Below are 24,416 nucleotides of genomic sequence, written 5' to 3'. Positions count from 1 at the left end.
GGCTCCCTGCCGACTGTCTTGCTCGCCCACTCATTGTATAGATGAGCAAAGTCAGGCAGGAAGAGGCCCAGGAGCCGCCCGAGGTCACAGAAGAGCGAGTGGCAGCGCCTGGGCAGGCTCCCAGGTCCTCTAACTCCCTGTGAAATGCTCTTTGAAGTAAAGCACTTGGACACCCTGGCTTTATTTAGACATGGCCTTTAGATCTGAACACTTAAATACATTATAGCACAACAGATATGGGCCACAGGACATCCTTGAAACTCTTAGTCACTTTCAACTAATTCATGGAATATTTACCCAGCTTAATCCATTTCATCTATTATTTGATTAAAATCGGTCAAGTGTGCACGGGGCCTTTGCTTTCCACTGCACTCAGACCTCTCCTTTGGACTAGAGCCTTTCAAAGCAACTTAACACATGGCCCACCAGAAGCCTGCCTGCCCAGCCCTCACCGGCCACGCTGGCCTGCCTGCCTCCCTCACTGCTTCAGCCCCAGCTCCTGGGCCTTCTTTCCAACTTCTAGTCATCCCGAGCGCTGTCTCTCAGTACTTGCCCTGCTTTGCCTGACACTCTCCCCAGCTCTGTGCTTGGTTGGTTCTTCTTCTCACTCAGGTCTTACCTCAAACATCATCTCCTGACAGGCGCCTCCCAGGACAACCATGTCTGCAGAAGCTGCCCTGCTCTCCCTCCTCTCCTCTCCTCTCCCATCTATTTCCCTCCCAGCACTTGTCACCATCTGACATTACTCTTCGTGTTTATTATCTCTTTCTCTTCACTAGAACACGGGCTTTAAGACAGCAGAGGCCTTGTCGACTGTATCCATGGCTACATCCTTAGCTCCTATTTGGCCCAGAGCTACAAAGATGGCTCTCAAGGTTTTACTGAATGAAAAAATGAACAACATCAGAGAGTAAAACCCAGCATCAGAGGCAATGTGGGGCTTCACACGGCCTGACTGCGGCCTGACATACTGTTGGTATGTTACACCTCCAGCGGACCTGCAGTACAAAGGGAAGCTGCAGATAATTACTTGGTCCCTCATGTGGGCCACGTTGGCAGGTGATTTTGGGATGAAGTCATAGTGCAGTTAACCTGGGCCCCACTCTTCCAAGCAGCGCAGGTCAGGTCATGGCAAAAGGTGTGTATACAATTAAGGATATTTATGTGGGACAAGGTGTAGAAAGCCAGGTCTGATACAGGAGGAGCTAGTAAGAAGGGGAAGGGAGCCTGAAACTGTGTTTGCCAAGCACTTTACACAAAAATGAACATCAATGATCTTTATCCAAGACTAAGATGGTGGAGGGGTGGAAGGGTCCCCCTCACTCCCCAGGCACATCAGAGTGCACTGAACCAACATTAAAGAACATGCCTGTGGTGCCAGACAGCCCATGCCTGCTACTGTCACCTGTGTGACTGTGGGAAGTCTACTTACCTTCTCTGGGCTTAGTTTCTTCATCTGTAAAATGGACTACTGCTTCCCCACCCATCCAGTGGGCACCTATTGCATGTTCACTGGGACCAACTAGTGGGTAACAAAGGAGGCCTTGGTTATACAGACAGAAAATCTAGAGAGCGGTGGATATAACAAGCTCCCAAACACAATGAGAAAAGTACTCTGAGCAAAAGGATGATGTGGTACATGAGAAATAGTAAGAGGGCCTTGGTTTGGGCTGAGGGTTAGAGACCTCTTTGAGGGTGTGACATCTGAGCTGAACCCTAAAGGATGAGTAAGAGAGCCAGGCAGGGAGTGGGGAAGAAGGTAGGGCAGAGGCAAGTGGGCGACTCCCCATCCATGCACCCTGAAGACTGAGGTCAGGGTTCTTTGTCCACCTCAAGGGGACTGGGGAGCCACTGAAAGGCTGAAAGCAAGGAAGTGACCCAGTCCGGGCTGATGTATGGAGGAAAGGTAGGGGTGGGGTGGGTAAGAGCTGGAACAGAGATCAGTTAGGGAACCACTGCAATGGCCTCAGTGACACACGGTGGCTTTGGACAAGAGTGAGTGGTAGGGATGGAAAGCATCAGAAAGATTTGAGTACACTTCAGAGGAAGGATGGAGGAGACGCAGGTGTACAAAGAAAGGAGGGAGAGCTGGATTTCCAGCTGATGCTATTAGGTAGACTGGGGAGTTATTCCTAAGAAGGGAAAGGAGGGAGAAGGACATTTCAGCAATGTGGAAGTCGGAGAACAGGAGGTGGTTGTGGGTTATGAGTTATTTCCTGTGAAGTACCCATAAGGCGAGAAAGAGGCAGGCTTAGATGATCCTGAATACAACAGGGAAGACTAAGAGAAATCTGAGTTTTCAGCATAGAGATACCAAGAGATTATAGAGCAAAGAATGCAGTGACTTAGGGTTCTGAGGTAAAGAAGGAACTGCCCAAGGAAACTAAAAATCAATAGCCAGAGAAAACCCAGAACAGAGAACTCAGAAGGCAAAATGTCATTGGCTGTCAAGAGAAGAGAATCTCTGAGGAGAGGGGTGGACAGTTGTGCTGAATGTCGCCGAGGTGAGAGGCAGGGTCTAAAAGGGTCAAGGGAGAGTGGAGCAGACGTCATACAGTGGGGGGTGGGGGTTGAAGAACACACATAGGATGAAGATGGCTCTTTGGAGAAGCTTGGTCAAGTAGGCTGGGGGACAAAGAAGGATTGGTATCTTCCTCTGTCTCTTTCAAGATGGAACATATTAGCACTCGTAGAAACGTTAATGGGAAGAATCCAGTAACTAGCAGACACTGAAGCTACTGGAGCAAGAAGGTGGACTCCAGCACCCATGTGGAAGGGACTGGTGTTTGAGGAAGGGGTTCTTCCTCCCACAGTGAAAGCCAGTGGAAAAGATAGATACAGCTTTGGAGATCTGGTGACAGGGAGGTAGAAGCAGCAGCTACTTTCCAGTATTGTAAAGACTGGGCCAGCATATGCTTGAAAAGCACCTAGCACAGTGCTTGAACTTGCCAAGTATCCCACAAATGCCATATCCCCCCAGCCTGCCTAAGTGCATGGCCTCATTGGAACTATCCACTTGCCTGGAGATTAAAATTTGTCACAGATGGGATACAAAGAGAATGGAAAATATTCAGTTTCTGACATGCAAAAATATAATTATGTAGCTATTGCCTTGTAAGCATGAATATTTCTTTTTGAAAATAGTTGATACTTATAAAAACAACAAAAGACTGCCCTGGCTGGTGTGGCTCAGTGGATTGAGCACCGGTTTGTGAACCAAAGGGTCACGTGTTCAATTCCCAGTCAGACACATGCCTGGGTTGTGGGCCAGGTCCACAGTTGGGGGCATGCGAGAGGCAACCACACATTGATGTTTCCCTCCCTTTATTCCTCCTTTGCCTTCTCTCTAAAAATAAATAAATAAAATCTTTTAAAAAGATAATAAAAGTCAAATCTTCTAAAAAAAACAACCCAAAGCAAACAAAAGAAACACCTACCTGTGAGTAGGGACATTCCCACATTAGAAACCTCTTTTGTGCCTACCTATGATAACCTCATTCTAAATTTCCTGTTAAACTGTTTCCCTATTGTTCTATTTTATAATAAAAATCTGTATACCCAAACAATATCAGCTCAGTATTGCAGTTTGGTATTTCATTCACTTTCCCCTGCTATGGTGTCTCCCACTGTATGACTATACAGTATTCCCTCACTTATCATGGGTATTATGTTCTAGACACCGCCCCCCCCCCCCCCCGCGGCAGGTGAAAATCCGCGAAGTAGGAACCTTACATTTATTTTCATATTTATATAAATTTTAAGGCTTTATAAACCCTTCCCACACACTTATAAACCATTCCCACTCCCTTATTAATCTCTCCCATTCCCCTATTGACCATTTCCACACTTTTATAAACACTACTTATGTTCTTAAACATATTCTACACTCTTAAACCTACATAACTTTAACAACATACATATACAATACTGTAAAATCTTATATAGGTATGCACCAGGAAAGTATACAACTTGAATGATGAGAATGATGAATTAGCTGTGCAGTACTGATGACAATGAAGGTGATGAAGATGAGATGCATGTCCTGCACAGCAAAGAAGAGCATTACAGCTCTTCTAAAGGCACCACTTCATCAGGCACTTCTTCAGGAGGTGCAGTAGTATCTTCAGCCTTGTCTGTAACTTCTACTTTGGCTAAAAGCGTAGCGTAACCAGCCTCTTCGTTCGAGTTATGAACATAGTTATGGGGAGTTGCTGGCGATGCTTCCTCTTCTGATTGAGAATGTTTTTGTAAACTGACATGGCACTGTCAACTGAATTTGCAAACTGCAACAAACGAACTATATGGGGGTCCCATTCTTCAGCCATTCGTTGAAGTTCTTTGGCCATTCTGACCATGGTTGCAAGATGATCAAATGTTAGGCCAACCTCCTCTTCTTTAATCCATTGTTCGTCTTGTTCCTTATACTCTTCTTCACTTGCTGACTTAGTCAGCTCCTCCAGGTCTTCATCCGTCAACAGTTGAGAGTGCACATCGATCTTCAGTATCATGTCACTGAAGCCCTTTCCTCCCAGTATTTTTGCCAGCTTCATGGCCTTATCCATGACAGAGTGATGGATTCCATCAGGAGAGAACCCCTTGTAATCAGGGACCACTTCTGGCCATAATTTTTTCCAGGTGGCATTCAAAGTCTCGCTCTTTATCTCCTTTATGGCGTTTTGAATATTTTGGAGACATGATGTAATTGTGTTTTCACGCCAGTATGCCTTTAGTGAGACGTCTTCATCCGAGTCCATAGCTTCAATGAGGTTTTGCAGGGCATTTCAGGTGTAGAGCGCCTTAAAAGAGCGAATAACACCTTGATCCATTGGCTGAATGAGCGATGTGGTATTCAGCGGCAAGAAGTCTATCTGGATGCCATCATGCATCAGGTCGACAGCATGGCCTCCAGCATTGCCCATTATCAGAAGCACTTTGAAATCAAGGCCTTTCTCTGCCAGATAAACCTTAACCTCCGGGATAAAGCATTGATGAAACCAATCAGTTGTGAGGAGTTTTGTGATCCAAGCCTTAGGATCGTGCATCCAGTACACAGGCAACACATTCTTATTTTTGTTTTTTAGGGCCTTTGGGTTCTTGGACTTAAAAATAAGCCCTGGCTTTATCATAAAGCCCGCAGCATTCCCATGCATGATTAAAGTTACCCTATCTTTTTGGGCATTGAAACCAGGGGCTTTTGCTTCTTCCTTCATAATGAAAGTGCGAGGCAGCATCCATTTCCAGAATAAGCCCGTTTCACCCATGTTGAAAACTTGTTCAGGCTTATAGCCTCCTTCCTTGATGTCTTTGAATGTGTTGTTCATGTACTCCTCGGCTCCGGCTTTATCCGCAGAGGCAGCCTCTCCATGCAGAGAAAAACGCTCTCGAGTCCAAAGCATTTCTGAAATTTGTCAAACCAGCCCTTGCTGGCACTGAATGGGGTTGGTCTGGTTGGAGAAGCACTCGAAGGTCCTGATTCAGCATCGTCATCATCGTCCTCTTCTTCATTCTTATCACCGTCATGATCATCTCTTTTTGCTGCTAAACGATTATACAGTTGCTTGGCCTTCGTCCGGATGGTGTTTGTATCCAGCGAGATATTCTTTTTTCTGCAATTGTTTATCCACACAGCTAATGCAGACTCCATCTTCACAATGATCTTATTGCAAGAAGTAACCACCCTCTTTGCTGTTTTGTTGAAAGTCACTAATACCGTAGACCTGATATTCTTCTTGTCCTTCTTTATATAGCAAACTGTAGACTCGTTGATTCTGTAATGGCGGCCAACAGACACATAGCTTCTCCCTTTGGTCAACATGTCGAGAAGTTCGACCTTCTCTTTTATGGTAAGCATCTTCCTCTGGCGCTTGGGTTCACTGCCAGAATCCTTAGAAGATGCAGAACGTTTGGGTGGCATCGTAGGGCTTGCAATAAATTCAGTCTTTAAGGAAAATTTCACAAAACGCAACACCGCAAAGCAAAACTACGCACAGCGATCGGAGGTAGGAGAGAAGTGGACAAGGCGAGATGCTGAACGTATGCACACAGTGCGGGATAGCAGACAGACTGATGCTATGGTTACTGAGCCAATCAGCGCCCAGGATACACAAGACAATGCTCTGGTTGGTTGCCTTCCATCAGTCAGCCAATCGTGTGCCGTGTGCAATCTCACATAGGCAAACGAGCTCAAGCGTACATCTTGTTTTCAGCGTAATGTATGTGTTCGTCCGCAAAAAAATATATATACTGTAAACAATGTGCAGTATTTTATTTCAATTTAATATTCTTTTAATGTTAGAATCATTTATTATATCTTTTGAAATTTTTTAGGCAAAAATCGTTAAAATCATAAATACTACGCATATAAATATGTATACAGTACTGCAAAATCCCACGATATAGCGAGAAATTCGCGATATATAATTAAATATAATATTTTTTTATTTTTTATTTTTATTGTTTTTCTGTTACAATTGTCCCACTTTTCCCCTCATTGCTACCCCCCACCCAACCCACCCCTTATCCCACGGTCCATCCCGGCCCCGTTGTCCATGTTCATGGGTTATTTATATTAGTTCCTTTGCTAAACCCTTCCCCTACTTAGCCCCTTCCCTCCCTGCCCCCTCCCCTGATAACTGTTACTTTGTTTCTTGTTCAATTTTGTTCATTTATTTGTGTTGTTCCTTAGTTTCCTGTATTGGGTGATAGCATATAGTATTATTCTTTCATTGCCTGGCTTATATTGCTAAGCATAATTCTCTCTAATTCCATCCATGTTGTTGCAAATGGCAGGAGTTCCTTCTTTCTTTCTGCTGCACAGTATTAAATATAATATTTTTAAAAATTCCACGATACAGTGAGGCCACGATAAGTGAACTGCGATATCGAGTGAGACTACTGTACCACCTTTTACTTATTCTTTCTAGTGGTGATGGAAATGGGTTGTTTCTACTTGTTTACTTCTTTCAAACAGGCCTGAACTTATTCCCTGGGGCCCATGTTTAAGTTTATTTAGGGCATACACTTAGGAGAGAAACTGCTCTGTCAAGGTATACATTCTTCTTTAGCTTTTGTATCTGATGCCAGATTGGTTTTCAAAAAGGTTACACAAATTTACACTCCTGCGTTGACTTTTGAATTTTGGCCAACCTGGTAGACAGGAGTAAGTTGTATTTAAATTATTTTAATTTTAATTTTCCTGATTATGAGGTTGAGTGTCTTTTTATATATTTACTGACCATTCTGATTTTCTCTTCTGAGAATGCCATTCATGGCTTGTGCCCATTCTTCTGTTGAGAGGTTTGACTTTTTCTTATTAATAGGTAAAAGTTTTTACTATTTTTTGAATACTAACCCTTTGTCAACTATGCGTGCGACAACTGTCTCCTGGTTTGTGACTTGTAGCCAAGGTTACCTAAAATATGATCTGCTTATAGTATGGCCCTAGGGGGCACCATTCACATCAGAAGCATTTGAATCTTTATTATGAAAAAGATTCAGATAGGTTGACAGGTTTCCAACAAATAATGTAAAATATCTTGAGAAAGGCAGAGCCTTCTACTAGTTCACACTAAGGTAAAACTGAGCCAGCAGTGGGATTATCTTTTCATTTTCTCTGGGATGTCTTTCCATGGGAAAACTTAAAAAAAAAAAAAAAAGTCTTTTACTTTTAAATTTTAATGTAGTTGAATGTAATAATTTCTTCCTTTATAGTTTTCTGTTTAAGAAATCCTATCTTACTCAGTCATGATATTCTATATTTTCTTCTAAAAGGTTTAAAGTTTTGCCTTAAGTCTTTACCTATAATTTGTGCTTGTGTATGCTTCAAGGTAGGGATCTAATTTCAATTAATTCCATTAGGATAACCAATTGTCAGAGGACCATTTATTGAAAAGTCTACCTTTTGCTCAGTGATCTCTAATGCTCTCTTTGCAATGTGCGTGGCTTCTATGTGTGTACAAGTCAGATCTGATTTTTAATTATATTCCATGGGTGTATTTATCTATCCCTGTGCCAATTGGTATAACTTCGATAATCTGGTAGGTCAAATCCTTCATCTGGTTCTTATTTATATTACCTTTACAATTATTGGCCTCATATAAATTCTGGAATCAGCTTTTCAAGTTTCATGAAAAATCCTGTTGGAATTTTGATTGGACCTATGATAACTCACTGATGCGTTAATAATAGTGGGAATTTCTATTATTGAATACCTTACCTCTCTCCATTTAAATCTTTAATATCCTTCAATATAAATGTTATTCTTTTCTCCAAAAACTTTCTATGCATTGCTATTATTATAGGCATCTTTTATTTTTTTGTTGCGATTTCCAGTGGTATTGTTCCTCAGTTTGTTCTTAACGTAGAAGTACGTATTTACTTTTGTATATTGATTTTGTATCTAGCAACCATGTTACATAATTAAGGCTTACTTGAAAAATGAGTTTTATTTCTTCTGTTTCAATACTTATACTCTATTTCTTTTTCTTGTCTTCCATGCTAACTCAGAATTCTAGTACAATGTTAAATAAAAAGTAACATTAGTAGGTATGCTTTTCTTGTTCATGATTTTAAAGGTAATGTTTTCAACACCACAATATGCTGACTGATGCAAGTTTATTGGTGAATACCTTTACCCAGCTTAAAGAAGTTCCCTTCTAGTCCTCATTTGCTGATAATTATTTTTATCATGAATGATTGTTGAATTTTATCAAATTCTTTTCCTGTAACTATGAGCTAATATTTTCCTGTTTCATCTGCTAATGATATTAATTTGCATTAACACATTTTCCTAATATTAAATCAAATAGCATTCTTGGGATACACAGAGCTTGATGGACTCAATTTACTAATACTGTTTAAAGGACTTCTTCATATCTATTCATAAATTAGACTACTTCAATATTTCTTTCTTATACTGTTCTTGTCTGGTTTGGACATCAAGGCTACACTAGCCCCATAAAATGAGTTAGAAAGTGTTCTCTCTTTTTCTAATTTCTAAAGGAATTTGCAAAAGATTAGAACTATTTCATGAATGGTTGACAGAATTCCCCATAAAAATGTCTAGCCCTGTGGAAATATTTCTGTAATAGTTGTAAGGCTATTCAGGTTTTCTACCTCTTCTTTAATCATCTTTGATATGTTATAGTATTCTAGAAATTTGTCCATTTTGTTTAGGTTTTTAATTAAGTTGTCATAAAATTGATTATAATATTCCCTTATCATTTCAATTTGCTGTAGCTGCAAAGTTATCCCTGTTATCTTTCCTAATCTTTTTTTTTTCTTTTCTTTATTAGGCAGGTAGTTTGTCTATTACAGGTAGTCTTTTCAAAGAACCAACTTTTGGCTTTTCTCAGGTCTTTGTTTTCTTTCTCATTCATTTTTATTCATATGTTTTTATTATTAATTACTTCAATTAGTTCTTTCTTCCTGTTTTCTTGAGGTTATTCTGTTGTGCTTTTATAACTATTTAAACTGGATTCTAAGCTCATGAATTTTCAGTCTTTATTTCCCCTCTGATATAAGTGCCTACGTTATTTAAGAGGACTTTCCTCCCTGAGGACACTTGGTTTAAGCAACCAGCTCCCTTACCAAGAGGAGTGGGGCCTAAGCCAACTCCTTACCCCTCTCAACCTTCTATACCATGATCCTCTTCAGGGAGAGAAGCAAGGAGAGAGTGAGGTAATTTAAAAGATTTAATATTTTTCTAGAGATTGGGAATGTCATTTCACTGCAGGAATTGTCTAAATTACTGAACTAAAATATGCCTTAAATTGGATTGACCATTTAGGTTACTTCCCCTACCCCCACTAATCAGTTGGCTGGGTTTGTGAAATTCATAATCTTAGATACAGAAACAAATACACTTTAAATCTAATTTCAGTGTGCATTAAATTTGATGACTTTGCTATATTATGAGCAACTATTACAATCATAGTATTCCAAACTTTTCAATCAAGGACAAATATGGTTATTTACTAGTTTTTTCTAAGGTATTTCCCAAGCATATATTCTGGGGACCCTGCACCTCCCTGTCACATTATGAACAGCAACAAAACCTGGAGAAAGGATAGAGGCAAATATTTTAAAAACTGCCTCCAGAGGAACCTAACTGTTCAAGCATTTATTCAATAACTACTTCTGAGAGCCCAAATACTTTAGTTCCAGTTGCTGTGTCAGGTGCTGGGAATACAAACAGCCAACAAGACAGGACACAGAGGTTGCCTTCACACATTTATAGACTTACGGGCACAGAACAAAGTCAGAGACAGCTCTCAGGCACAATGACAAATATGTTACAAGTAGTGTGGGGTGAAATGGGAACACACAGTACAGGGGACCTGGCTTATCACTGGGGCTCAGGGAAGACCTTTCTCGAGGAAGTGATACCAAGCAGAAGTGAGCCAGGTGAAGTGAGAGGAGGAAGGAGTGTCTGAGGAAGAGGTCAGTCCGTTCAAAGGCTGAGAGGCTGGTGAGGATACCTGATACATAAGGGCCTGGAAGAAATTCAGACTGGCTGTGTGTCCAGTGATAGTTGGTAAGCAGTGAGAGAAGTATAGAAAGGTAAGCAGTTAAATCATGGGGCTCTCATATACCATGGGAAGGGAGGTGTCTAGCTTTACCCTGAGAACCACAAGAAAACACTGAGGGGCATGAGTGGTGCCCTGGCACCATTAATGTTTCCCATGACATTTAAACATACTAGAAATACATGTTACTGCAGGAATCATAATATCCTATGTAAATATCTTGTCTGAAAATTTTATTTATTTATGTTTTTCTTTGGGGGATCTCAAATAGAGAAGTTATCTATATGAATTCTGAGGCAAAGAACATGTTTTCACTAATATACATTTTTCCAAGGGGAACTCAAACACCTTGGGATGAACTTAAAAATACGTATCTGATAAATAAAAATGCACTCAGTAAACTTAAACTGGTACTTTAGAAAAACAAGCTGAATGGCTCCTGCCCATCAGAGCACCAGGACATGCCGCCTTCTGGCCTTACTCAGCAGAAAACCAGCCCTGCATGTGTGGAGTCCATCTGGAGCTACCCTCTGCCACAAACGTTCCTTCTTCAGAAACAAGTAGGACTTAGTCCCTTCTACTAAAACCAGTTTACTAGTAAACACAAATTATTTACTATATAGTAATTAGCAAAGATTTGGTAATTATTAATTAATGGTGTATAAAAATATTTACTATATAAATAGCCTTTAAAAAATGGGCAAATAGAAAGCCTACATGTTTCTCAGGCATTTCAAATTTAATATATCCAGAACCAAACCCATCACTCTATCCAGAATGTGAGATAATCTATAAGATGACTTAAGATTCTTAAAAAAAAAAAAAAAAAAAAAAAAGGGACTTTCAACCATGATGGAGGCCTAGACAGACATGCTGCATCTCCCTCCACAACTAAGAAGGAATACAACTACCTCAAAACTAGAGACAACCAGAAGTTCCAGAAAATCGAGCTGCATGAAAGTCCAACAAATAAAGTATAAAGAAATACTAATCCAGACAGGTAGGAGAGGCGGAGCCACGGTGGAGAGGATGCAGTGTGGTGGTGGCAGTGGTAGCAGCTGCAGTAGGCTGGCGGAAGGCACAGTCACACGTTTTAAAAAGTCAAGAGGGAAACCGGGGGAGCGCTCCCAGCACCAGGTAAAATAAAGTCTCATTGCTTCTGACAGTGCAAACCAGAGGGGGTTGGGGTGGAGGAAGAAACTGGCAGTCTCTCAGCAGAGTGTGCTTGTTTAAAGGGCCCCACAGTCCTAGAACATCCGCACACCCACCCACTCTGGAAACGACAGCCAGGGAAACAGCCAGAGAGGCTCCAGGCCCATACCAAAGTGGGAGAAGTGCCTGGAAAAGGGGCAAGTGTTGAGCGAGCAGCATTGTTCCCGCTCAGACCCCTCCCCCACATACAGTGCCACAATGTGATAAAATGGGTCATCCTCTACTGATGAATACCTAAGGCTCCACCCCTTACAATGTAACAGGTGCAACAGCTCTACCTAAAACACAGAAGCCTATCAGAATGAGAAGACAGAGAAGTATGGCCCAAAATACGGAATGCATCAAGGTTCCAGTGGGAGAACTAAGCGACGAGGAGATAGCCAACCTAATGGATGTAGAGTTCAAAACACTGGTGATAAAGATGCTCACAGGCTTGACAGATATGCTTGAGTATGGCAAACGCATAAGAGAAGAAGTGAAGGCTATGCTAAATGAAACGAAGAAAAATCCACACAAAACCAATGGTGAAGGGAAGGAAACCAGGGTTCAAAGCAATGATTTGGAACATAAGGAAGAAAAAAACAGTCAACCAGTACAGAATGAGAAAAAAAGAACTGAAAAAAAATGAGGAGAGGATTAGGAACCTCTGGGACAACTTTAAACATGCCAATATCCAAACCAAAGGGGTGCCAGAAGGGGAAGAGGAAGAACAAAAAATTGAAAGCTTATGTGAGAAAATAATGAAGGAAAACTCGCCAACTTTGGTGAAGGAAATAGACATACAAGTCCAGGAAGCACAGAGTCCCAAACAAGCTAGACCCAAAGAGGACCACACCAAGACACATCATAATTAAAATGCCAAAGATGAAAGATAAAGAGAGAATCTTAAAAGCAGCAAGAGAAAAGCCGAGAGTTACCTACAAAGGGGGTGTCTATAAGACTCTCAGCTGATTTCTCAATAGAAACTTTGCTGGCAAGAAGTATTCAAGGTGATGAAAAGCAAGGACTTACAACCAACATTACTCTATCCAGCAAAGCTATCATTTAGAATAGAAGGGCAGATAAACTGCTTCCCAGACAAGGTAAAGCTAAAGGAGTTCATCATCACCAAGCCATTATTATATGAAATGTCAAAGGGATTTATTTAGGAAAAAGAAGATCAAAATTATGAACATTAAAATGACAACAGACTCACACCTATCAACAACTGAATCTAAAAAATAAAAACAAAATCCAGCTAAGCAACCAGAATAGGAACAGAATCATAGGTATGAGGATCATTTGGAGAGTTATAAGCTAGGAGGGGAGAGGGGGAGAAATGGGGAAACGATGCAGGGATTTAGAAGCATAATTGGTTGGTACAAAATAGACAAGGGGAAGTTAAGAATAATATAGAAAAGGGTGAAGCCAAAGAACTTATATGCACGACCCATGGACATGAACTAAGAGGGGTGGGATTGCTGGAGGGAAGGGGAGTACTGGGCAGAGGGGAGCAAAGAGAAAAAAACTGGGACTACTGTAACAACATAACCAATAAAATATACTTAAAAAAAAAGCGTACACAAAACTCAGTGTAATATAAACAATAACAAAGGTGAGAGGGTGTGGGGAGATATATATATCCCAAATGCAATGTGTAAACCTGATTGAACCCAGGTAGGGACAAGGGTATAAGAAACAATTTGGGGATAACCAGGGAAATTTGATTTGGGGACAGAATATTATCTATCATGGAATTAATGTTAATTTTCCCAGGTGTGATACTCAGCTATGGTGAAAATAATTTTAGATACACATGCATGTTTAAGGGTACAGTGCCAAGCTATCTGCAACTTTCTAATATTTAACAAGAGGATGGGAAGCAAAGGTGGCAAAATGTTAACAAGTGGTGAGTCTGGGTCAAAGGGTGTACAGGTGTTCATTGTGGTAATCTTTCTACTTTTACACAGACTTGAAATTTCCCAAAAAGAAAGAAAAACAAGCAAACAACAAAAACAGCACACTGAGCTATTTCAGGTAGAGAAACACTAAGCGAGTGGGCCTCACTGAAGCTGCTGAACAGGTCAAAGAAAGAGATCAAATCAAATGTGGGTCGGTGTAAGGTGACAGTCTTACTCCACGGATGAGGGTTCGGAGATGTACTTCTGAGGAAAAGGCACTTCGTGTCCATCCCAGACCCGGTACAGGGATATCCTCTGTGCCCTACGGAGCTCAGCCCAGGGGCCGTCCCGAAGCAGGGCATTATGAAGAGAGAGAAGGGCGCCACTGCACTGTTATGGAGTCTCCACTCATCCCCAGCAGTCACTCCTGCTTCGTCCCTACACGCGTCACTGTCTGTCCTGGAACCTCCTCTCTCACCTTCCACGGCAGTCTTCCCGACTAGCCTCATCTGTGCCCTCACCCTCTGCTGCCACCCACATGCTGAAGAATTTGCCAGATGGTAGCCCTCAACTCTTACTGTGGAGCTCGGGCCCAGGCTTCCGGCCTCCGTAGTGATGGGGCCCGGGAGGGACCCCGCAGCCTCATGTTGCTCCCAAACTTGCCATCTCACTTCTCTGACTCCTGCCCCTTCCCCCTGTTTTCTGAATATCTATGGTCCTACCAATATGGGTCTTTAGGGGGCTTTAAAATCTTGCTTCCCTTTAGTATTGTTGCTATTTTCATCATTACAACAGGAGAAGCTAAGGGCCAAGTGGGTAACTCCGCACCAAGCTATAACCAAATTTCTGGCTTTCTAAGATCCACCGCATCTCCACACAAAGGGTTGAGAAGGGGCTGGACTGTCACCCCCCTTCGCACCTGTCCCCTCTGTGGGCATTCTCCACGGCGGTCAGGGCACACATCTCAGGTGCGTGGCAGCCCGCCCTCCGCCTTGGCCCATCCTTCTCTGGAAGGCTATGCTGGAAAACTTTCCCTTACACTGAGCCCAAATGCACTCCTTGTGACTTCTGCCTGTGGTTCTTTTTTCAATCAAATGAAATTCCTCTGCTCCCAATAGCTGCTCAAGAAAGCACCACACAGGAGGCCTCCTGGCGGCAGCAGCCCCAGACCAGCAGGAAACCGGCGAACTTGAGGAAGTTCATGAGCTCTCATAGGCTGCAGTCTAGACAAGCTCAGTCCACCCAGGGGCAACCGCACATTGGGAAGTGCGCCATCTGAGCGACAGCGGGTCGGTGCAGCTGGGAAGGCTCCATCTGGGTAAGCACCTTCTGTTAATGGTGTTTATTAATGAGAATAACAAGAAAGCACGGTTAACTAGGAAGGGTGGTTCGGGATATAAAATAAATATAAATGCTTACCTCCCCTTGGAAGCTCTTCAGCAGTGGTGCTACCTGCTTGCGCAAATCCTGGAGCAAGAGGAATGGGTCAGGAAACAGCCATTTGAGAAGGAAAGAGAAGGAAACATTTGTTAAGGCCTCCTAAAAACAGCTTTGAATTCAGTGATAATCATCATTATATAAAGCAATCCTGGTCCCTCTCCTGTTTTGTTCCTTGATTCATACAACATAATGCCAACTGGCGCCCCATAGTTTCCATGGACTTAAGAATACCACTATATTTATCTCTACTAAATCCTGGTTATATATATTATCCCTCATTTCAAATGTGCTATGGACTAAAGTTTTTGCTAATGTCGATCTGAAGTAATTTACTTACAATAAAATAGAAGACTACAATGCAGGTTTAACTTATTTATATCTGAAATGGATTTGGGCCATTTTAGTTGTTACTTCTGAGCACTGTTCACAGGAGATACACCTGTTTTGAATCCATGTTTGATATAGTCACTGAGAATTTTATCCTAAGCCAGTAGTACCCATTATTTCCTTGGAGAAGTCAGAAGTCAACACTTTTTGTTCCTCCTTTGGATCATTTTCTGTATTTTTATACCAAATTCAACGACAAAAAATAATGGAACTTTTTAGCAGTCTCTTCTTAAACAAATAATGCACAATAATGGTCCCCCCAAAGATGTCCACGTCCTGATCCCCAGAACCTGTGACTGTAGTAGGTTACATGGTAAAAGGGATGTTGCAGATGTGAGTAAGTTAGGGATCGAGTTGGGAAGATTATCCTGGATTATCTAAGCAGGTCCTTATAAAAGGGAGGCAGGAGGGCGAGAGTAAGAGAGGATATGAGTTGGAAGCAGGGCTGAGAACGATGTAGGGGCACAGGCCGAGGCACAGAGGTGGCCCTGAGAAGCTGGAAAAGGCAAGTAAATGATTCTCTCCTGGAGCTTCTAAAAGGAACACAACTCTACCAACACCTCATTTTAGCCCAGTAAAACCCATTTTGGACTCTGATCAGATAAATTTTTGTTGTTTTAAGCCGCCAAGTCCATGCCAGTTTGTGACAGCAAGAATAGGAAATAAACACATGATTTCATTTAGCCTACTGTACTTTTCAGAAAGACTGAAGTGAGGAAAAAGAGGATAAAAAGGGAGAAGAATAGTAGAAGAGAGATCACTGCTTAATCCCAGTCATGGTCAGTGCTAAAGCCTATGTTTTAATCACAAGGAATAAACCATGCTTTTTTGTTAGAAACTTGGCAACTACAGGTATTGAGGTGCAGGAAGTCCAAGCATGAGCAAGTTTGATGTGCACAGGCTGGAGGACATGACGTGGCCTGGACTCTGCGGAGGACAGGGTGAAGGCAGACAGAGTCCTCAGGACTCTGGGGTGGGTGGGTGGTTACTCTTCCCTCCCCCTAGCTCTCCAGGAAAAGGACAAACAGGCAGCATGGTCCCACTGAGCTACTTTGGTCAAACTGCAAACACAAGACGATAGATGGAGTTTGTTTGCTGTTTGTTTTCCAAAATGGTTGGCTTTGATGAAGACAATTCATTAAGGAGCTGTGGCTGCATTCTGCAGTGCTCTCACTAACCAGCGGGGTGAAGGGTGCGGATCCAACGGGTAAAGTGCTAACATATTTCCACGAAGCTGGTGCCAACACGCTGTCCGAGGCATGCAAGCCTGGCCTGCAGAGATGTGCAGTGAATCTTAACTCTCAAGGCCATAACCTTCTATTAATGTAATTTTTAAAAATGTGAACAGTTCAAGGATGGCAATTTCAATGTGATGCTTGCCTTCCAACTGTCAGTCCCCACCCCCATTTCCAGCATCCAACACAGGGCTGGGTGATATTTTGCTGAGGAAAACTAGGCACAAGAGGCCTCAAAACTTCAGAAAGTTGAACAATGGAAGCTGGTCACACCTCATGCCAGGTCTGATGTTCCTTTTTCTGGAGGGGCTGATCCTACCTCACAGTGCACCCCCCCCCCCTCCAAAGTGCAAAGTGTACAGCAGCGGGGACTGTAGGTATGGGTCCTGGCATGTGGCCCATGGAGTGATCAGTGGAAAGACTGACTTGAGCATTAACAGGGAATTGCTCTTAAGAGCGAATGTGGCCTTGGGATGCATCCTTGGTAGCGTTAATCTGTCTCCTAGATACCTGGAATTGGCCTCGTACACAGGGAGAAATCAAAAGACATGGAGACTTCTGGTCAAGATGGCAACATAGGTAAATATAGCCTGCCCCCTTGCACAACCACACCAAAATTAAAACTAAAATATAGAACAACCATTACTCAGAACCATCAGATATTGAGTTGAATGGAAGTCTGACAACCACGACATTAAAGAAATTACATCTATTTAGACTGGTAGGAGGGGTGGAAACATGGAATGGGCTGGTCCCACATCTAGGTGTGGTTGATAAAAATTTGAGCGTGCTATCTCGGGAGCAAGAAGTCCTAGCCCCAACCAGGTCCCACAGCCCAGGGTACCAGCACCAGGAAGATAAGTCCCCATAACTTCTGGCTGCAAAAACCAGCAGGGATTCAGTTGAGGGAAGAAACTTCTGGAGCCCCAAGCAGATCCCCTTAAAGAGCCCACACACATGGACTCACCTACTCAGACTCACTCCCTCTGAGCTCCAGCACCAGGGTAGCAGCTTTAAAGGCACCAGTGGCAGACAGGGAGGGACTGATGTAGCTGGCATCAAGGCAAGACCTGAGGGACAGCTTTCTCCCAGACAGAGAGGGGGGCAGAGGCCATTGACCCTTTGCTGAGCCCTACCTCTACAGAGCCACAGAGCTGGTGGGCGGGCCACATCTAAGACTCTATTGGTCTGGCTAACGCTGTTTGCCCCATTCTGGAGATCCTCTGAGGCTCCGTCCCACCCAACGTACAGCTGTTAACAGCTTTTCCATATGAATAACCGGTCTGGACTCAAGCTTCATAACTTGCTAAATCATTTCAAATAAGCAACAGCTGGCCCCAGTGAGCCCTCCAGCCCCAGAACGCCTTGCTAAGAGGCCCCAGGCATTGGCAGTAGCAGCAGCCAGCCTAGATTCAGAGCTTGGCTTTACCTGGGAATCTCCAAGTCCAGTACAAGTAGTAGCCATTTCAGATTGCTTTATATCTAAGGCAGCATGGCCCTGGGCAAAACACAGAAGGCTGTACTCAGCCCACACAAAGGGCGCACCTGGAGTACCCAGTTTGGGTGACAGGGGAGGCTGTGCCCCTGGACTCTACAGGACACCTACTATGTTAGGCCACACCACCAAGATGCACAGTCATAGCAGCTCTGCATAATACATAGAAACAAACACAGAGAAGCTGCCAAAATAAGGAGACAAAGCCCAAATGAAACATGGCCCAAATGAAAGAATAGATCAAAACTCCAGAAAAAAGAGCTAAATGAAATGAAAATAAGCAATCTATGAGATGCAGAGTTAAAACACTGGTTATAAGGTTGTTCAATGAACTTGGTGAGGACCTCAGAGCATAAAAAAGATCCAGTTAGAAACCAATTGAAATAAAGAACAATTTACAGGGAGACAACAGTAGAGTGAACAAAGCTGAGAATCAAATCAATGATTTGGAACATAAGAAAGTAAAAAACAACCAATGAGAACAACAAGAAGAAAAAAGAATTAAAAAAAAACAAAACAAAACAAAAAACGGACAGTATAAGGAGCCTCTGGGACAACTTCAAGCACTCCAACATTTGCATCATAGGGGTGCCAGAAGGAGAAGGGAAAGAGCAAGAAATTGGAAATCTATTTGAAAAAATAATGAAGGAAAACGTCCCTAATTTGGTGAAAGAAATAGACATGCAAGTCCAGGAAGCACAGAGTCCCAAAGAAGATGGATGCAAAGAGACCCACTCCAAGACACATCATAATTAAAATGCCAAAGGTTAAAGATAAAAAGAGAATCTTAAAAGCAGCAAGAGAAAAGCAGTTAGTTACATACAGGGGAGTTCCCATAAGACTGTCAGCTGATTTCTCAAAAGAAACTTTGTAGGCTAGAAGGGACTGGCAAGTCATATTCAAAGTCATGAAAAGCAGGGACCTATAGCTAAGATTGCTCTACCCAGCAAAGCTATCATTTAGAATCAAAGGGCAGATAAAGGGCTTCCTAGACAAGAGAAAACTAAAGGAGTTCATCAACACCAAACCATTATTATATGAAATATTAAAGGGACTTATTTAAGAAAAAGAAGATCAAAACTATGAACAATAAAATGGCAATAAATACATACCTGTCAACAACTGAATCGAAAAAATTAAGCAAACAAGAAGAACAGAGACAGAATCACAGATACAGAAAGCATTTTGATGGCTGCCATGTGGGAGGGGGATGTGGGGGAATGGGTGAAGAGGTGAGGGGATTAAGAAGTACAAATAGGTAGTTACAGAATAGCCATAGGGATATAAAGTACAGTATAGGAAATGGAGTAGCCAGAGAACTTATAAGCATGACCAATGGGTATGAACAATGGTGTGGAGATTGCCTGAGGAAGTGGGGGGCACTGGGTGGAGGAGGGCAAAGAGGGAAAACTCAGGACAACTGTAATAGCATAATCAATAAAATATAATAAAAAAGGAAGAAAGACATGGAATGGGTGCATAAGTAAATGAAAGAATAAACAATCTCTCAAGGAGTATCAGTAACTTGGCAAGTAAGCCTGCCTAAAGGCTGGCTCCTATTCCAAGCCAGCGCTATCTAGCAAACAAAGTTAAATTTAAAATTTTCTATAGCTATATTTAAAAAGCAAAAAGAAACAGATGAAATTAATTTTAATTTCATTTAACCCAATATATCTATAATATTATCATTCCCCATGTAATCCAGAGAAAAATTATTAATGAGATAGTTTACATTATTTTTCTGTTTATTAGGTCTTTGAAATCTGGTGTGTATTTTACAATTCAGCACATCTCTCTTTGGACAGGCCACATGTCACCTGCCCCCACTCACCCAGGTGTGCTTGGTCACAGTCACCATATTTGCAGCTAGGCACTAAGAGTTGCCTCCTCAAGTCAGAGCTCTCCTGGAAGCCCCCTCTCCGAGGGTCAGAGGGAGAGGCGAAAGGACAAGAATCAAGAGAAGTAGGAGAACCGGGAGAATGGAAGATTAAGAGAAGGCAGTTTCAAGAGGGAAACAGTGCTTTATTAAATGCTGTCACAGAGGCTAGAGAAAACGACTGGATTTAGTAGCAAGGAGTTTTGGTGGCACTGAGAACAACTTGAGTAGCATTGGGGGTGGAAACCAACCTGTGAGGGGCTGAGGTTGACTGAGTTCTGAGGAAGAGGCTGTTGTAAGCGTAAAGAAAGGGAAGGTAGAGGGCTGGGGAGCACCATGGGAAAGAGGGTCTCAGGCAGGTGTTAACAATGCCGCAGCCCCCTTTATCCATGGGGGATATATTCCAAGACCCCCAGTGGATGCTTGAAACTGTGATAGTTCTGAATTCTTATACACACCATGTTTTTTCCTACACACACATAACTTTTCACTTAAAAAGAAGCACTTCACAGCTTCTCTATGGCATATCTGAATGGCCAGCATCACTACTCCTGTGCTTTGGGGCCATTATTAAGTAAAATAAGGGTTACTTGAAAACTAGCACTGCAACACCAAGACGGCTACTAAGTAAGTGACTAACGGGCGGGTAGTATACACAGTATGGAGATGCTGGACAAAGGGATGGGATGATTCATGTCCTAGGCAGTATAGAGTAGGATGGAGCAATATTTTATTACACTACTCAGAAAAGTGAGCAATTTAAAATTTATGAGTTGTTTATTTCTGGAATTTTCCATTTAATCTTGTTGGACCAAGGCTAACTGCAGATGAAACCTCAGTGAACAAAACCATGGATAAGGGGGGATTACTGTAGTTGTCATTTAGTGAGTTCAGTCACATGCTGAGTGCTGTAGCAGGGACTGCAGGTACACCAGATTCACTTGCTTTTCACAACAGCCAACATAACAGACTGATACCTATATTTCATAGATAAGGATGCCTTAGGCTCGGAAAGGAAAGGATATTTGTCCAAAGCTACAAGATTCTATAAAGAAATCAATCACTTTGACTAGAGGTTGGTGTAGGAATGACATGGAGGGGCCACCAGGACAGCGGCTTGGTGGTGGGAAGGGTGGCACACCTGTCACTCAAATGACTTAGGACAGGCCCAAACTCCGAGCGGAAATGGCAAAGCTGGATGGGGTCACAGAATGTGAAGGGAAGTGGGGCCAAGGCACTTGAGACCACTGTGGAGAACAAGAGACCAGGGACAGCGCGAGTGGGGGATACCTGGGTGCAGGCACAAGACTCAGGTGCCCTGGAGTTCAGCCCACAAAACAGTGCCTCTTATCTTACTAGGGACACCCCTGCCAAGTGGCACAGGGCCAGCCTCCCGAGAACACCAGCTTTGAGAAGTATAGAAGATGACAAAAGTACTTCCGATTACAGCATCTAGGAAGGCAGGAGAGCCACACCTCTCATAATGATTGTAAATCAACTCACCTCTGCTGGCCCTACTATAACCAACCCACCATATATTAATATTTTACAAGTCATTTCTTTGGGCATTTTCATGTCTCATGACAGACCTTCTAAAATAACCTTTTATGCATTAAAGCTGGATCTGTGCATCTCTACTCATACACACATATATTTGAAGACAGTTGAAGAGAGAAAAAAAAGCACTAAATATTCATGCCTACATACATACACAAACTGATTACAAAAAAATACCCATTCTGATTTTATTTTTGGCAGCTTGAAAAATTCTTCAATCCCATCCTCCTACCTGCAATTATTATGTGGTTTAGTGCTAAACCAAGGATGCTCACTGACCCCTGAGCCACTCCATCCCCAGTTAGAGAGGACATGACATGATGCACTGCCCTGTTAGAACAGAGTGCCCTTTGCTGTTTGAACAGCAGCACAGCTGCAGCCACCCCCGGCCACCCACGGCCACCCCTGGCCACCCTGGGCCACATGTGCAATTTCAAACTGAAGAAAGTAGGGTCCAGGCCAGTCAAAACCATACAGGCGTGAATTATAATTAGGGATATAACACAAAATTACAAAGCTTAATAACTTCATTACGCATAATTCAGTGACAGGTTTTTCAACACTTTTAAATTTGCTTTCATCCTGTTCCATTTATTGAGCAAAAGCAACAGATACCTTAACATGCAGAAATGATATCGCTGGGATTATTAATATTGGAGGTCTGTTGGTAAAGTCAGAAGCGTGCATTTCGACCTTCTCCCCCTTGAGTACAGTGCAAACAATAAGCAATGTTTATAGAGATGCTTGAATGTGAAATGAATTTTCATTATCCTCCAAACCACTGATTCACAACTCACTTTTCAGATTAAAAAACTGAACAGAAAAATGCCATTGAGGAATTTCCTATGTAATGACGGTTGCTGGAGGAAACTATTCTGATTCAAAAGCAAAACTGAAAAAAATACACAAATCGCTATGCAGTGCTCAGTTGTACTTGTGAGGTGCAAGCAGAAGACGTCCCAAAATATACAGTCCCTGGACTCACACGGTGTGAATCTTTGGCTTTTGGCCCATTTTGGGCACTTGGGTGGTCTCTGGAAAGCTCTGTTCCCACTTTGGGGCCTGGTGCTCACAACACCCCGTGATGTCTCTCTAGTACCATGAATTCAGAGCTGGTGGCTGCCAAGGTATGGTGGTGTCCAGGAAAGGGTGGTGCCCAGGACATGGCCATTTAGGTTTGGAAGGACAAGCAGATGCAGGGAGTGGCCCAGGCATTACGCAGAAACCAAAGGAGGCTATGAGTTACAACGGCATCTTCGAAGTATAAAATGATCTCTATTTTTGAAGTATTTTGCAATACAGATTTTTAGGGATGTTTTACTGAATTTTACAATTTCACTCTTGCTCCATGAAACAACACCTACAGTTAAGATGCTCTGCTGTCTGGCTGCAGCTCTGGGGGTGCCTCAACCTCTGTGGTGGCTGCCCAGGAGGGGGGTCCTGTCTTCTTTGGGGACAACATGGCCTTCTCAGGAGCACTGGGGGTTGGACTAGGCCATCCTGAAAGGCTCCACTCAGTGACTCTCACAGGGCTGCCGACACCCCACCCCTGGTGTGAGTGCAGGAACTGTAGGAACCCAGACCTGAGGCACTGGCAGCCGTGGCTGCACCCCTTCTGCCTCTGTTTTAGAGCTGCCTTGGCCCAGGTACTCGCAGCTCTCCCCTCTCCCCTGGTCTTAGTCCACATTTTCTTCATTTTGTCTGGGTGGTGAAAGGATGGGGATGGAGTTTAACCCTTGATAGGTAAGGAGCCAGGCAAAAAACAAAAGACTGGCTTGCACTGAAAGCCCTGGGAAATGGTTGTGCATGCGGTTACATGTTACACACCCACCCAGGGCTAAAAAAATTATCTCCAAATGAACTTAACAACCTCTGGTATTGCCCTCATTACTCACGCCTCAAGCCAAGAAAATTCTAACTTGAAAATGTTTTTAGGCATACTACTTGTAACAGTTCATTGGTGAATAATTTACTTTTAAAAAATGAGAGCAGATTTAAAGCGATTCCACTCTCACTGACATGCTTTGTAATGTGTTTTCTTGAGTGGGAGGTGAAAGAAGCCGTTACCTGGGTCCACCCATGGGAACATGAATGGCTGAACCTGTCGCTCCCAGGCCTAGGCCTGGTGAGTGGAGTGCAGCTCTCCCTTCAGCCCTCTGAAGTCTTGGAGAATCCCACTCATCTCTGCATGCACCTTCCTCTTCACCCGTGTCTTCTCTTTGGACCAGACACAGCTCTAGACATTCCTGTGACATCCTAAGCAAAGCCCTCCTGCCCGGGGTCCTTTCTCCTTGGCTAGTCCAAGTCTTGTGTCTTTCTCTTGCTCTAGACACATGACATCTGTTAGCTGTTTTAAGTCCTCGTCAGTGTCCCTAATGCTCAAAGTCTCCTCTCAAGATTCGCGTTGTGTAAGGAGTCACCAGAAAGCCCTCAGTCATGCTAGAACAAAGTTCTAGAGAATAAAGAAATGGGATTCTAATAAGAGCCACTGAAAACATTCACTACCTCTACCAGCTAACTGAGCTGCCCCAATAAAGGGTTCTAAAGATCTTTACAAATATAAATCCTCGGACTCCAGATTACATAGATGCTAGACTGAGGCAATCTAAATAGAATAATTTCCTTTTAAATAAATTTCTATATAGAGTATTTTCTTAAATAAAAATGTGAACAAGTTTAATTTCAGAAACAAAGTCCACCACTTACAAATATATTAAAACATAATAAATACAACATTAGATTATAGCTATAAGTACTGCAGTTAAAAAAAAAAAAAAAACTATGACTTTTCTAAAAAGTAATAGCAAA

General features: G+C 42.6%; 1 protein-coding gene across 8 annotated transcripts in view; it reads right to left on the bottom strand.

The window, feature by feature from the left end:
- Positions 1 to 24,416, bottom strand: part of CUX1 (cut like homeobox 1) — a 362,525-nt gene that overhangs the window by 185,902 nt on the left and 152,207 nt on the right. For all 8 annotated transcript variants that reach the window (XM_090276816.1, XM_090276819.1, XM_090276817.1 and 5 more), the window contains exon 3: positions 15,038 to 15,085. In XM_090276816.1, the coding sequence (XP_090132942.1) occupies positions 15,038 to 15,085 (48 nt within the window). The remainder of the gene's footprint in view (positions 1 to 15,037; positions 15,086 to 24,416) is intronic.

This window comes from Furipterus horrens, unplaced genomic scaffold, assembly GCF_987537825.1.
Source record: "Furipterus horrens unplaced genomic scaffold, mFurHor1.1.pri manual_scaffold_5, whole genome shotgun sequence".
Classification (NCBI taxonomy): domain Eukaryota; kingdom Metazoa; phylum Chordata; class Mammalia; order Chiroptera; family Furipteridae; genus Furipterus; species Furipterus horrens.
Note: the sequence above shows the minus strand (reverse complement) of the source record. Positions and strands in the feature narration are given on the sequence as shown.